At 36.0% G+C, this 16016-nt stretch overlaps 3 protein-coding genes across 3 annotated transcripts; all 3 read left to right on the plus strand.

Moving 5' to 3' along the window:
• The first annotated feature begins 3782 nt into the window (after positions 1 to 3782).
• Positions 3783 to 5270, plus strand: LOC141617147 (uncharacterized). The gene is made up of 3 exons (XM_074434328.1): positions 3783 to 4304; positions 4495 to 4711; positions 4801 to 5270. Exons 1-3 carry the CDS (start codon positions 3783 to 3785, stop codon positions 5268 to 5270), a joined length of 1209 nt encoding a protein of 402 aa, XP_074290429.1.
• Positions 5271 to 14215: 8945 nt separating this feature from the next.
• LOC141617148 (protein FAR1-RELATED SEQUENCE 5-like) lies at positions 14216 to 15374 on the plus strand. Its single transcript, XM_074434329.1, has 2 exons — positions 14216 to 14744; positions 14788 to 15374. Exons 1-2 carry the CDS (start codon positions 14216 to 14218, stop codon positions 15372 to 15374), a joined length of 1116 nt encoding a protein of 371 aa, XP_074290430.1.
• An 87-nt stretch (positions 15375 to 15461) lies between these two features.
• On the plus strand, positions 15462 to 16016 carry LOC141617150 (protein FAR1-RELATED SEQUENCE 5-like). The gene has a single exon (XM_074434331.1). It carries the CDS (start codon positions 15462 to 15464, stop codon positions 16014 to 16016), a length of 555 nt encoding a protein of 184 aa, XP_074290432.1.

The raw sequence follows: 16016 nt of genomic DNA on the forward strand, positions 1-16016 counted from the left end.
GATTTTGGACATTTTGGCTACTCCACCTCAAGTTCGAATGGACATTCGGCTCAAAATAAGTGTTTGTCTGCCTATAATATTGAAAAGCAGCACAAGCCTCATAGGGACTGTTGCAGTGGTCTGCAACATGTCCTTCTCCTCCATATCTCTTGCAGACGAAAGGACCGTCTGAAACAGCATTAACCTTGTATATACCTCCTTTTTGGGATCCCCCGAAGTCTATCTTGTCGAATCTCGCAGTAAGGGCCTCTATTGCAGCTACAGAAGGTGATTCAGCTGACCTCCTCTGATTTCCTCTAGAATTCCCATGCTCGGCTTTATGGGTGGCTATGTCATCGATGATTTTCCACCCCTTTGTCTCACCGCTATTTTCTTAAAATCTCCCATTAGCTGCAGCATCTAGGATAGCTCTCTGATCATCATAAAGACCATTGTAGAATTGGTTACACAGAAACCACTTCTCAAACCCATGGTGCGGAATAGTTCGCACCAGCCTCTTGAAACGGACCCATGCCTCATGAAAATCCTCATCAGGACCCTGTTTAAACCTCGTGATCAGAGCTCTAATCGCATTGGTCTTCGATGCAGAGAAATAGTTCTTATAAAATGCTAAGGCCAACGAATTCCAATCAGTAATCCCATTAGCAGCTCGATCCAGATCTCGGTACCACTCCCTAGCAGCATCACGGAGCGAAAATAAGAACATTGTCTCCTTTACCTGATCCGGAGTCACACCTGCTGGTGGGGGTATGGAGCAACAGTAGTCAATGAATGTCTCCATATGCTTAGCTGCATCTTCATTTGCAGCTCCACCAAATTGGTTTCTCTCAACCAAGTTAATGTAAGACGGTTTCGGTTTGAATTTCCTATCTGTCCCAGCTGGCAATGCGAATCCCTTGTAGAGATTCTCAGCTTTCGGCTCGGAGTGACTGGCTATACTAGCTTCTTCAGCTATATCTGGAGATGTGACGGTCTCAGCTGATGAAGTAGAAATAGGAGATGAAGGTGGATCCTCCTCGAATAGCTCGTTCTCGTAGTAATCGGACAGAGTACTCGGCTCTTCCTCTCGTCGGCAATACTCTAGATGATCGTCTCAACTCACGCAAAGTCTTCTCAATCTCAGGATTGAACGGTAGTAATTCACCACCCTATGACCTGCGCATAAGAGGAAACTACAAGTAGAATATGAGAATAGTTTAAGGAACAGATGTCCCTTAAACTGAGAAAAGACTAAAATAAAAACAACTAAAAATTTAAACAATTGCCTCCCCGGCAACGGCGCCAAAATTTGATACCGTCGTAGAGTACCAAAGATAAATTTATAGTCCAAACTACTACTATAGCTAGTGGCGGTCGGGTCGAACCACAGAGAGGCGATGCAATTATTAGTTGTCTGATTTTAGTCTTAAAGTAACAAATGAGTGGGGGTTTGTCTTGAGTGATCTATAGCTAAAGGCAACAAAGCTAAGACAAATAAACGAGCTAATAAAAGAAGTAAATGAAATAAAATATTAAAAGGGTACTAAGATGATTGGTTCACTATAGTTTTGGCGGCAGTACACTAGGTAGGTCTAAAACAATCACGTGAGACGGGAAAATAAGAAGTCCTCTCGGTCCATTCTTAACAGGTAGCATCTTTCGATCTCGCTACGGGTCCCTAATATCACTAATGCTAACTTTCGTCCTGAAAAATGATTTAAAAGTCCAAATTAACGTATCTCTCGATCTTATTAATTTAGTCATCTTAATTAGGCAGTCTATTTCCCTCCCCTATCTTTCGATCTTTATTGGGTCGGTCAATTCCTAGGCATTCAACTAGTCGCGTGCACTCGATTCGTCAAATATAGCAATTAAATTAATTAAAACGAAGTAAAACTCACGCAGCCGGTCGATCGACCAGGTAGGCCGGTCGATCGACCATGGCGCGGTCTAGGTCTTCCTAGTTCTAATGCCGCCTAACCTACAGATCTCCTACATCCTAGCGCAGGGTATTTAGCTACTCATACTAGAAATAATGACAGCAATAAAATCAACAATTAAAGCATTCGAATTCATACTTAAATTAATTAAATGAACAATTAACATAAAACAATAATTGGCTTTGGGAATTCTAACCTAACAATTCTATACTACGAACGAATTAAAGCAGCGAGTATTAAACGAAGGAACAGAAAATACCGTAGGGAGAATTGAAGAGGAAAGATCAAAACCGAATGCAAAAAAGTGAACTTTATTGACGGCAATAATCTGAACTACTGACTATCGAATTGTATGTTGAGAACTTGATGATAAAACTGGATGATCAAAACTAAAACCTAAAGCTACGTTATATACGAATACAACGTGATTCTTATTTCCTAAAACCTAATTACAATGGGCTTCTAACTTCTCGTTCTATTTATTCACGTCAGAATTAACGGTTTGGTTGATCGACCATGCAGCTCAGTCGATCGACCAACCTACGCTGTACAGGAGCTACTGGAAGTCGTGCTCTGGTCGATCGACCAGAGGCATCGGTCGATCGACCACTGCAGCTGGTAGTCCGCTTATAAATTCTTCATAAAGTTGTCTTTCAGGCCTCGAAATGCGCACCAAGTTCGTTTCTTGAGTAAATACTTCATGTTAAATGCAATGCTAGGTACTTAGGGACGGATTTGGCCCGATATCTACTCATTTCCGCAATAATCTGCAATATTACATGAAAATACGAAAGTAGGCGAAAATAGGGAAAATGGTAGCTTAAACTACACAAATGAGCTCTGAAATGCGTGTAAAAGAGGGTGTAAAACAACATATTTAGGACACGCATCAATACCTCTGCAACTTGTGAAAGGAATAAGGCTGTTAAGGAATATGTGGTTACACCCCTGACTCCTCTCATTTTTCCTGGTACTCTATCTCCTAAGGACCCCTCCTTCCAAGGGTGACAGTGTGAGCACTTCTAGCTTCTCAACTGAAGTAAATACTTCTAAAATTGTAGCTACTACTGACTTGCTAGTTGATACTGAGCAGTGTGTTCAAGTTGATATTGAACAGTGTGCTCCTGCTGCTATCCCGATTTAATCTAATCCTTATCACTCTTTGGTAGAGGATGTGGAAGTGGTTACTGTGGTTTCAAAATCAGGTGGTACCTCAATTCCATCTGAGGCAGAGGTGGGTTCAAGGGTGAGGAATGTAGACTCTAAATGCTCTAAGCTAGGTCAGAGATCCTCACCTACTGCTCCCATTTCTCCTATGAATGGATCTGTAAAGCACTCAAGAAGTTTTGCTCCACCAAGGAGTATGAAGGTTAATAATAGGAAGCAGCCAGTTGGTTCTAGTGCTGTTTCCCAAGTCACTGTTTCTGGTTTGATGGGTAAAGCTGAACTAAGTGGTACCTTAGTGGTCTCTCAGGCAGATGAAGTTATAGAGGAGGGGAATGTAGGCTCATTTGGCCAAAGATCCTCTCCTTCTATTTCTCCTTCTCTTGCCATGATCCCTGTAATGCATCTAGGATGTTCAGCAGTTATGGCTAATGATCCGGTCTCTGACCCTCCTATAAAACCCTTTTATGAAGGTTGCATCATGGAATATTCGTGGACTTAGCTATTCTATTGGTAAATCAAATTGATTTTTTGGGAATACTTGAAACTAGGGTTAAGTCTGATAGAGCCCCCTATAATTCAAGCTATGTTTGGGAATTGGAATGTCATTAGCAACTATGACTTTCATTATAATGGGAGAATTGGTTCCTCTATAATCCCTCTACTTTTTCTATTTATTCTCCTACTCTTACTAGCTAGATGATTAGTGTTAAAGCTCACCATTTTGGGAGTAATACAGACTTCTGCATTAATATGATTTATGGGTTCAATGCTGCTAATGAGAGGCTTGATCTTTGGAGTAGCCTTATGGATTATTCTACTAATGAACCTTGGTTTGTTTTGGGTGATTTTAATATTGTCAGATGTCCTGAGGAGAAGATAAGCCTTCACCCTCCTGGCCTTCTGGATATGATGGACTTTAATACTTGTCTAGCCTCTTGTCACCTTGATGACATGACTAGTACTGGATCTGATCTTAGTTGGACTAATAAACAAGATACTTTTACTCGAGTATGGTCTAAATTGGATAGGGCCCTTGCTAATCCTCAATGGTATACTGCTTTTCCCACCTCTTGTGCTCATTTCCTGGAAATGGGACTTTCTGATCATTCTCATGTGCTAGTCTTTGCTGCTGATGATTTCAAAGCGTCCAAGAGATATAGTTTTTTAAATAGTTGGGTGGAGCATCTGGATTTTCTGAAGGCTGTTCAACATGCTTGGGTCTTTTCTAAAGCTGGCAGTCCTTCCTTTTATTTTTTTGAGAAACAAAAAAGCGTGAAACATGCTCTCACTGGTTTTCGTAGAACTAACTTTAGCTTTATTCAGCAAAGAGTGAAGCTTGCTAAAGCTAATCTCCTTCAATGTTAGTCTAGCCTTCTTTCTGATCCTTTTTCTCCTGATCTTATTCAAGAGGAAAGAGACAGAATTGTTGTTAATACTAAATTCTCAAAGAGCTAAGCTTCGTCATGTACAGCAAGGAGACAGCTGTACTAAGTATTTTTTTGCTAAAATTAATGAAAGAAAGCATCAACAAGTTATTGGTGTTGTTAAGGATATGAAGGGTGTTCTTCAGGAAGGTCTTGATAAAGTTAGTCTGGCTTTCCAAGAGTACTACTTTAGTCTTCTTGGTAAAGAACTTCCTATTTCTCAACTGGATAAGCATTTTCTTGGATCTGGAGCTAAAGTGTCCCCTCTGGATTATTCTTTTCTTAATCAGCCTGTTTCCAGGAAATTAAGTATGCTGTGTTTGGTATTGATTCTGAGAGTAGCCCTGAAATTGATGGGTTTTCTTCTGGTTTTTATAAATCTTCTTGGTCCATTATTGGTCCTGACTTTACTGCAGCTGTGCTGAATTTCTTTAAGTCTGGCCACATGCCTAAACAGGCTAATTCCACCCTTATTTCTTTAATCCTTAAGAAACTAGTGGATGCATCAGTGCTAGACTACAGACCTATCTCCTGTTGTACTGTTTTTTACAAAACAATTAGCAAAATCCTTACTTCCAGACTTCAGAAAGTTATTCCAACTATTGTTGGAGAGGACCAGACTGCTTTTATTAAGGGGAGAAGCATCTTTGAAAATATCATGTTATCCCAGTCTCTTGTTAAAGGTTATACCAGGAAGAATATTTCTCCTAGATGTCTTATTAAAGTTGACATTAGGAAAGCTTTTGATACATTTCAGTGAGATTTTATTGCTAATATGTTGGATTCTTTTCGTTTTTCCTCCTTGTTCATTAAGTGGGTGATGGGTTGGATTGCCAATACTTGGTCCTCTTTCAAGATTAATGGTGGTGTTGTTGGGGTTTTTCAAGGGAAGAGTGGCATTAGACAAGGAGATCCCTTATCTTCTTATCTCTTTGTGCTGAGTCTGGAAGTGCTGTCCAGGAACATGAGAGTTATATGCGAGGAGGTCAATGTTTCACATCATCCTAAATGCAAACAACTTAATCTTACTCACCTAGTCTTTGCAGATGATCTGATGGTGTTTATTAGAGGGGATTTGCCCTCTGTTAGGGCAATCAAGGATGTGCTTTCTATGTTTGCTGCTGTCTCTGGGCTGTGTGCTAATGTAGATAAAAGTAATTTCTACTTTGGTGGAGTTACTCCTAATGTTCAGCAAGCTATTCTTCAGGATACTGGTTTCTCTGTTGGTTCCTTCCCCTTCAGGTACTTGGGAGTTCCCTTGACTGACTCTAGGTTTTCTGTTGCTTTATATGATCCTCTAATCACCAAAGTTTAGCATGTCTGCCATCATTGGTCTTCAAAGTTACTATCCTATGCTGGAAGAGCTCAGCTTATAAACTCTGTCATTTTTGGTCTTGAAAACTTTTGGTGTTCTAGTATAATGATGCCTCTTGAAGTAATTAGAACTCTCAATAAGCTTGGTAAGGACTTCTTCTGGGGTAGTGTTAATGGAGGAAGGAAAATGGTTTTTAAGAGTTGGAAGCATATTTGTTCTCCCTGGGATGGTGGTGGTTTTAATGTTAAGGACATTGAAACCTAGAACTTTTCCCTTCTACTTAAGTGGCTCAAGATTCTAACTCAAGCTCCCAGTGGTCTTTGGGCTAGATGGCTTACTACCTACACTTTCAAGCATCAGGACATTTGGTCTACAATCAAAGATCATTTTTCCTCCAGTCTTAAGAGTATCATCAAAGCTAGGGACACTTTAATTCAGAGGCCCGGTAGTATTCATCAAGCTCAGAATCTGCTTAATAGTTGGGTTAGGGGAGAAGTTCTTAGACTAGGTGTTGCTTACAGGTTTCTGAGAGCATACATTATTGCTGGTACTTGGACATCAAACCTGCAATGTTCTCGAATTATTCCAAGTCACAGATTCATCACTTCTCTCGCATTGCAATCCTAATTGGCCACTGTGGACAACATCAAAAGCGAGGGATATATTTGGTGAATAGGTGTGTCCTTTGTGAACAGCAGGAGGAGTCTCATAGGCACTTGTTCTTTCAATGTTGTTTTTCTGATGGTGTCTGGTCTGTTATCCTAATTTGGATGGGTCTGATGAGGTCAGGCAGGACTCTGATGAAGGAATGGTCTAGTCCTCATGGGTTACATCAGAATCCAGAGTGGAGAAGAGATTGGTTCAGAATTTCCTTGGCTGCAGTAGTTTATCAACTCTGGAAGGAACGGAATGCTCGCATTTTTGCACATAAATTCAATGGGGTGTGTGGACAACGCCCGCGGGAACTGCGTCCGCGGGATCCACACTAGGCATAATCGACTCGAGGTTCTTTCGAATCGAATTAAGACAAATTAGAGTCGCCACCAAGTTTTTTGGGAACTTGGAACCGTTCAAGTCAACTTTACACCTTTCATCGAAAAGCATAAAGTCAATCGACTACGAGTGATTAAAGATAAAGACTTGTACCCTATATCACTCGATTTGAATGACTCTCGTAATCCAATGGTATTTAGACGGATCCACAAACCATAGATCTTGAGTAAGGGGTGAGGGTACGTGTTAGGAAGCCCATAAGGACACCTAACCCTGCCCGTCAATAACGGCCTCTACTAAGTCAAGTGTCGGATTTTAAACAAGGTCATAGCTACTACGATATATGACATGCAAACATCGTTTTCAAAACCCTAACATGTGAAGTTTCTATGTCGATTTAGATGCAACTAAACTAACTTTGTCAAAGTTGTAATTTAGCATGTGGGTTGATTGATCTAACAACATATAAAACAAAGCAAACAAGGCTTAGGGGGAATGGGAAAGCCGTTGGGATATATCCTATTACAACTCAGGCATTTCATGCCGACGCAACGATAAATTAAAGATCCAACTCGATCTAAAATACAACGCTATACACAGAACTACACACGACACACTACACGGCCATTCGGCCTAGGGAAACGTGCACAAAGGGGTGGCCCACGGCTTACATGACTCACGGCCTTGGGTCACTCCTCGTAATGCGTGCTTTCACTTAATCTTATCAAATTAGACATGGGGTCACACACCAAAGCATGCACTAGCATAAATCGGGCCATGTTGCTTTAAACAACATGCGATTTACTACGCTCTTACATGCATTAGGGCACAACCGTCTAACCAACCAAGACTAAGGTTTTTGGAAGAGGTTTTGACTCGATAAGTGAAAGCTAACTTGAAAATTACAACTCGATAAACAAACGATAAATTACAAGCGACAAAACAATAAAGAACAAACGATTCATAGAAAACGAAGCAAGAAAGACCAAAGGACACGGCAAAGCAATGGCCACTCTAGACACGGCTACCCTAGGTCCTAGGTCAGGTTCATTAGTTAGATCGATTGATTGCGAAACAAGTTCGAAAGCGGGCTAGAAAACAAGTTAGAAACGACGTTGATCGATTGAAAAGATGTCTTGCAAATGTGTATTCTACACGGCCTAAAGGGGTCAAATTAGGTCAAGAAGTTACGATATTAACGCTACTCATCGAGTGTTAATAGGAAGGTGCTAATCACGCACTCCTATGCTAGCGATAAATCGAGTGAAAAGAGAGATGCGTTCAATTAGGTTATAGAATTGTTAGTTGATTTTTAGAGCTATGTCGATGTACCCTAACGTGTCTAATTAGGTTATTAAATTGATCTAATGTCATCTAAACGAGTTATATGTTAACAATCAGAGGTCATACTAACATGCGACGGGTCCTAGGGTGGGTCGAATCACACGAAACAAGAGAGGGGTCAAAAGCGAAGAGCGAAGTTAGAATTCGTTTTATTAATGCCCTACCTTGAACACGAGGATATGTAAGTGAGACGGGGCTTACGACCGACTGATGTAGCGGATTTCTTTCCCATCTCAAGTCAACGCGGGTGTTCATGGTGGTACTTTAACTCATACTCGGACTAAACTAGTTTCATAGTTAATGATAACAATCGATCAACAAAATAAAACGAAACAATAAAAAACAAACATAAAAAAACGAAATAAAAGGGAGAAAAAGGAGGATTTGATGCACCCTCAACCTACATGTATCGTTGACACCGTCTTGGGTCGTAATCGATGGTAGATTTTATCTCGAGAGGCCGTCGTCGACGAAGAAACAAAGCAAACAACACGTTTTTTGCAAATCTGGACAGCAACTTTCAAACTGCGATTTCTCTCTGGTTTCACGGTGAAAATTCGATTTAAAAGATGTTTTGAAAACTAGAAAGATAGGAGAACAGAGATCTTAAAACAATACCTGCTCTTTTTGAGTTATTGGGCACGAAAAACGAGCACAAATAGAACTGGACAGACAGGAAAAGCCGCGAATACAGAGTGTATAACACTCTGTTTTTCGAGGGAATTCGTGTACTCTCAAGGGCAATTTGGCTCGTAAATCTTTGTCTAAGATGTAGATGGATGTTGTGTGGTTAATTAGGAACAAGAAACTCGAATTTTAATGGAGGTTTGAGGGTTGAACGAAGGGTTCCAAACAGGACACACAAACTGATTCTCAGTTTTGTATGTCGATTTTGTCGAGGGTTTTTGAGAGGCAATTAGGGTTTGTTTCTGGAGTTTAATGCTTGTAAGTGACAGTAGTATGTATGGAGAACTTAGAGCCATGAATGTATGGTGAAGGGGGGGTATTTATAAGGAGTTAAGGTAGGGTTAAAAGGGAGCCATAAGCAGTCGGGCTCGGTTTACATAGCTGCTGCCCATCAGCTATTCGTGGGGTTTTTTAGGGTTTGTATGGGGGATTTTCTTAGTGGTTAAGCTAAGGTAATATGGGTAGGATACTAGGGTATGGGTTAGGGTTAATGGGCACGGGTTTTGGTGGTGTTTGGAGCGGGTTTTGGGCTCCGGATTTGGCACGCAAAACAGGGGGGGCTGCTTGTTACGCGGGCTGTTGGGGAGTATTTGGGACGGGATTTGGGCCGTGGTTATGGGGGTTCGAACTGGGGATGGATGGGTAGAGGCTTAGGTTGGTTAGTGTACTCGAGATTCGTGCCAACTCGTAAAGAAAACGGGCTCAAAAACCGAGCTATAATCGAGCTCCAAAACGCGTGGTTGAAACGAGTTTTCGATTTTCAAATTCGATTTTTCAAATCGATTAACACATTAAAACCAATGGTTTTTCAAATCAAATACACTCATAAAATGATTTTTCAAATCAATTATTTATTTTATTTTCAATAAAATAAACTTGAGAAAATAAATTCAAAATAAAGCAAAATGAATTCACCTTAAAAAAGCTTTAATTTAAATTAATAAAATACTCCGTCGACAACGCTCATTCTACATCGTAAAACGAACCCAAATAATGACAATGACAACTAAAGAATACATGTGTCCTATCATCATCGGGTGTTTGTCGGGTTCTCTATAAATTCCAATATCGACGGATACGGGTATCTACAGGGTGGCAGCATAGTGAAAAGAATTAAGTACCTTGTTGTTGTTAGGCTACTTATGAAGCCTTATAAGATTGATCAACACCATATTCTCATACATCTTAGTAGCTAGAGCTTCCTCCCTTTAGTGGATTCCTTGTTTGTTGTATTTCCTATTTGATATGCTTTTGAAAATTGTAATTTCTTTTCTTTATTGAAATGAAATGATAATTTTTTGCAAAAAAATTAAAAAAAAAATATTAGGTGTAACGCGAATTATTGACTTTAGGTCTAATGCTTCTAGGTGGAATAAACTATAGAGGGTTGATGTCAAATATATTAGTGTTGTTGATTGATTCCACCTAATTTTTCTATGTGCGGTTTCTATGTGTAACACCCGCGAATTTCTTATTTTGACATTTATAATTTATTTAACCATTCTATTACTTTATTTATATTTTTAAATTATTTAATTAAATTAATTTTATTTTAAACATGATTTTTACAAAAACTATATTTTTATAAGCTTGTTTATATAAAAATAAATATTTTTAGTCAGATAGTATTAATAATGATAATAATAATAATATTTCCGTCTTAAGTTATGGACATATTTCCGTCCTTTATAAGACCGTCACACTTCACTTTTGAATTAATCCGGACTTACCCGATATCGACAACTCGACACACTCACCTACTCTCTTACACTTTAACTTAAAGAACCTTTATTATTATTATTATTATTATTATTATTATTATTATTATTATTATTATTATTATTATTATTATTATTATTATTATTATTATTATTATTATTATTATTATTATTATTATTATTATTATTATTATTATTATTATTATTATTATTATTATTATTATTATTATTATTATTATTATTATTATTATTATTATTATTATTATTATTATTATTATTATTATTATTATTATTATTATTATTATTATTATTATTATTATTATTATTATTATTATTATTATTATTATTATTATTATTATTATTATTATTATTATTATTATTATTATTATTATTATTATTATTATTATTATTATTATTATTATTATTATTATTATTATTATTATTATTATCCTTATCGTTATTATCCTTATCGTTGTTATTATTATCGTTATTATTATTGTTATTATTATTGTTATTATTGTTGTTATTATTGTTATTGTTATTATTATTCTTATTATTATTATTATTATTTTTTTTTTTTTATTTTTTTTTTTTTATTATGGAAGGATGCACGCAGCTTTCATTAAAAGATTCATAAAAGTTTACATGAAATTGGTGGGGAGCCGAGAGACAATCTGGGCTCCCACACCCTTAGTAACAGCAAAGCTAAGTCTAGTAAAAATGTAAGCGGCCACCCGAGCCCCCGCATCCTGAGATACCGAGAATTTCTGGATCCGCTTTTATTATTATTATTATTATTATTATTATTATTATTATTATTATTATTATTATTATTATTATTATTATTATTATTATTATTATTATTATTATTATTATTATTATTATTATTATTATTATTATTATTATTATTATTATTATTATTATTATTATTATTATTATTATTATTATTATTATTATTATTATTATTATTATTATTATTATTATTATTATTATTATTATTATTATTATTATTATTATTATTATTATTATTATTATTATTATTATTATTATTATTATTATTATTATTATTATTATTATTATTATTATTATTATTATTATTATTATTATTATTATTATTATTATTATGCTAGAGTTTCGGTGAGAACGGGGCTTATCGTGGGAACCGTGAGAATAGCTCTCAACCGTCCATCAAATTATCTGACGGCTGAGATTAGACGCGCCCTTCATTGAAAAGTGATCTAAAATCGGTTAACAAAATCATGTGAGCAATATCAAACCTAAGTAACAAAATCAAACCACACGAAACAAAATCAATCGATTTCATCATTAATCCTTCTTTAATTTGTAAATTTTTGTTTTTCGACATCAAATTTAGTGATCTAAAATCGGTTATTCATCATCAATTGCTGTGTTCGAAGCGCAAATTAGATTCAATTTGTTCAAACTTGTGCATTCATCAGCTATTCAGTTATTTCAAGATCAAAAATTTGTAAGGAAAATCGGAATTGATTTCGTCATTCATCGGGAATTATTGTTTTCTACAGTCAATATTGAGGTATGTTCATTCAATGTTATTTAATTCCTTTCTGAATCGTTGTTGAATTGATTTTATGATGATGTTAAAGTTGAATTTAATCAAATTCAACTTAATTTCGGATTTGATTAAATTTAGTTAACTAGATTTAATGTCCAGAACCACAAAAACATTAATTTTATAATGAAAAGTGTTAAATTAGGGTTTATAGTTTGTTTGTTTGTTTGATTTTAGGAGGATGATAAATGCAAATGTACTTTGTGGTGAGAAAAAATGTAAAAATAATGAGAAATGAAAAGTGTGCAATTTGAAATAACTGAAAAGTAATTTTGCATGTAATAAAAATGTGTTGTGTTGTGTTGTGTTGTGCTGTACACGTTTCATAAGGAAATGTCCAATCAGTCTTATTGAAATGTGCATTATATATAATAAGCATGTGCAAGTAATTATTACCTTTTGCAAGTGGTCTTGCAACTGTTCACAATAAGTCATAATAAGTCAAATGACGGTTTGTAACTTGCTTATGTGGTGAAAAGACACAACTATTCACATTAATTTGAATATTACTTCTAAATGTACATTATATTAATTATAAAAAACATGTTCCATCAAATAAATTGTCCACTATCTATATTCATAATTTGCATTTTCTGAAAATTAGGTGCTACTAAAATATCATTAAGCACTGTTTGAAAAATATACATTATATTATATTTAAAGGTACATTAAATTATTTAAAAAAGAACATAAAACATTATTTGGAAAATAAATGTGCTTTCAGTTTAATTCAAATGTCCATTACGTATCTTCATAATGTGCATATATACTGTTTTATGCAAGAGATTTAAAAGCAGACCTTAAATGTACATTATATTATTTTTTAAGGTACATTTTATTATTTAGACAAAAAATTTTTACGTAACGTAGATAACTTCAACCAATTTATAAATTACCATGATTATGTTTGTGATAGTTGAGAAGACACAACTGTTCACAAAATTTAATCTCTTATACTCAATTAATCCACTATATAAACCCAAGAGTACACCACCACTTTTCCATCCTATCTTCATTTCTAAAACATTTTCCAATAACCAAAACCTTTAATCTCTCCAAAAAAACTACTTAATTTTCTTTAAAAAAAAAAAGAATGTCTTATTCTAAATGCAAAATAGCCCACTACAAGAATGATGCTCACAAACAAAATTTCGTGGAAAATTATAGGCAATGGAAAGTAAGCCAGTTTTCTACAAACTGGATTGATGGAAGAGATATTCCCGTGGAGATGGATGTACCATGACACAGTCGTCCTTTACATCATTTCCTTACTACTCATGCATTGCTCCGGATTTTTTTTGACCGACTTGGGAGGCAAGAAAAGAAAAACAAGGCCGAGGTGTGCAAGGCCTGGTCAAGTTGGTTCATTATAGGGAACGACCCAAAGGTAATTGATAGGGATTATTACCGAAACGCGGTTCGGGGAAATGAAAATGGAATAATCACTGTCACAAAGAATAATCGGCTCCTTAAAAGATACTGCCTTTGCAGGTATATGTCTAGTCGTGAAGAAATAATTAGACATCATAAACGACAAGCACGACAATATAAAAAACACAGACAAGAATATGAAATTGAGGAGTAGTCTGGTGATGAGGGTTATTATGACTCCGACTGTTAGATTAGTTTAGAAATATATTAAGTTAGTTTTCTAGTTTATTGTTATTTTGTATTATCTTGTGTTTTTTTTTTCTTCAGTATAAGCCTTAGTAGGCTTTATGCTTTTGAAAGTCTTAAATGGCTTTTGTAAATATTTTTCTAATATATTAATGACATAGTATTATGTCTATTTGTTTGTTTACTGTCATTAGCATTCAATAAATTTCATATATTCTATATAAAAATGGACAACAATATTTCCTATGAACATTAGCAGTAAAATAAATGTTCCTTTAAAGGCATGATAATGGACATTGGCAGGAATACATTATATATGAACCTTTATTTATACGAAGTAAATTACCAATCTTTGTAGAGCATATTAGAATTGGATTACTGCATTATTGATGCAATAATATTCAATATACTTACTTACTTAACTACTGTTGAAGCAGACAATGAGTACAAGTGATGCAACTACGTCTTCTTCGACAAATAACAACTTTAAAACACCAAGAACAAGAATTGAAACATTAAATGCACTCCAGTACACTCCATTCTGTCCAGAGGAAAAGAAACCTAAAGTAGGACAAGTATTCGAAACACTAGAATCAGCAGAGTTATTCTACAAAGAATATTGTACAATTTGTGGGTTCACACCAAGACTTGCAACAACAAAAAGGATTAAAGGCAATGAGTTACCAAACAGTTTTGCATTAAGGAATGTTGTCTGCAATAGGCAAGGTGTAAAGGAAAGTAGGAAAAGGAAGAGGACTGATACTGATACTGATACTGCTGACAATGACGCACAATCTGATGTAACAGACATAAGCCGTGTGAGGCCGATTATAAGAATTGACTGTCGTGCATTAGTGCAGTTCAAATACCAAGAAAATGGAACTTATATTGTTACCAGATTTGATGAAGCCCATAACCATCCACTTGCTTCGCCTGAATCTACAATATTCTTGAAAGGAAACCGAAAAGGTACAGAAACAATTTGTCACAAAGGTAAAGGTGTTAATACTAGGTGGTGTGAAAGCCTATAGAGGTTGTAAGGAGCTGTATGGAGGTTACGACAACATTGGTGGTACTGAGGTTGATTTTAAAAACTTTGTCAGGGACATAAAAACCTATATTGGTAATTTTGATGTGCAAATGTTTGTTGAGAATCTTATTGGGAAAAAAGACACATGCAATTCATTTTACTTTGATTTTATAGTAGATGAAAACAAGTGCCTGGCTGGAGTGTTTTGGGCAGATCCGATCTGCATAAAGAACTACATGCTGTTCGGTGAGGTGTTATCAGCAGATGCTACATATGGAACAAACAAGTACGATATGGTGTTTGTGTCTTTCACAGGAGTTGATCACCACAAAAGGTGCATAATCTTTGGAGCTGGGTTGATGGGTGATGAAAGTATTGAGTGTTACACATGGCTGTTCAAGACAATTTTGGAAGCAATGGGCGGGTGCCAGCCGAGAATTATAATTACTGATCATGACAAATCAGAGAAGTCGGTAGTCCCGGAAGTGTTTAAGGAGTCAACACACAGACTGTGCATGTGGCACATAATGAAGAAACTAAGAGAAAAAGTTAGTTATCAACTGTTTTAAGATGAGGATTTTAAGACCAGGCTCAATAGGTGTGTTTGGAACAACCAACTTGAGCCCGATGAATTCGAAGAACAATGGGGGAAGATAATGACTGATTATCAACTTGTAGAACACGAGTGGTTTTCAGATTTGTACGATATCAGGGAACAGTGGATCCCTTCCTATGTTAAAGATGTTTCCATGTCTGGCTTGATGAGGGTTACTTCTAGGTCTGAGAGTAAAAACAGTTTCTTTGACAGGTTCCTCACACCTCATTTGACCCTTGTTGAGTTTTTGGTGTGCTATGAGAGTGCCTTGGAAGCACAAAGACACAAGCAGTCCAAGTTGAACTGTGACAACAAACACTCTGAAATTCCACAGAAAACAAACTCAAACCTTGAAGTCCATGCTTCTGAAATATACTCGCACAACATTTTCAAAGACTTCCAAACAGAATTGGTTGCAGCTTTGTCTGATTATCGTTTTAAAGATGTGGAGAAGATTGATGAGACAAAAATATATATTCTAACAGACTTGCAGATGCCAAATAAGTCATGGAACGTAGCATATTCACCAGATAACATGGAGATTACTTGTTCTTGTTCTATGTTTCAGAGAATGGGCTTGTTGTGCAGGCACTGCCTTTGGATTCTACACAACTAA

Source organism: Silene latifolia, chromosome X, assembly GCF_048544455.1.
Source record: "Silene latifolia isolate original U9 population chromosome X, ASM4854445v1, whole genome shotgun sequence".
Taxonomy (NCBI): Eukaryota; Viridiplantae; Streptophyta; class Magnoliopsida; order Caryophyllales; family Caryophyllaceae; genus Silene; species Silene latifolia.

Coding starts and splice junctions, on each gene's coding strand:
- LOC141617147 (XM_074434328.1), top strand. CDS start 3,783: ATGATTAGTGTTAAAGCTCACCATTTTGGGAGTAATACAGACTTCTGC. Junction 4,305..4,494: donor AGGCTGTTCAACATGCTTGG/GTCTTTTCTAAA, acceptor ATCTTATTCAAG/AGGAAAGAGACAGAATTGTT. Junction 4,712..4,800: donor GTACTACTTTAGTCTTCTTG/GTAAAGAACTTC, acceptor TTTCTTAATCAG/CCTGTTTCCAGGAAATTAAG.
- LOC141617148 (XM_074434329.1), top strand. CDS start 14,216: ATGAGTACAAGTGATGCAACTACGTCTTCTTCGACAAATAACAACTTT. Junction 14,745..14,787: donor CTTGAAAGGAAACCGAAAAG/GTACAGAAACAA, acceptor TGTTAATACTAG/GTGGTGTGAAAGCCTATAGA.
- LOC141617150 (XM_074434331.1), top strand. CDS start 15,462: ATGACTGATTATCAACTTGTAGAACACGAGTGGTTTTCAGATTTGTAC.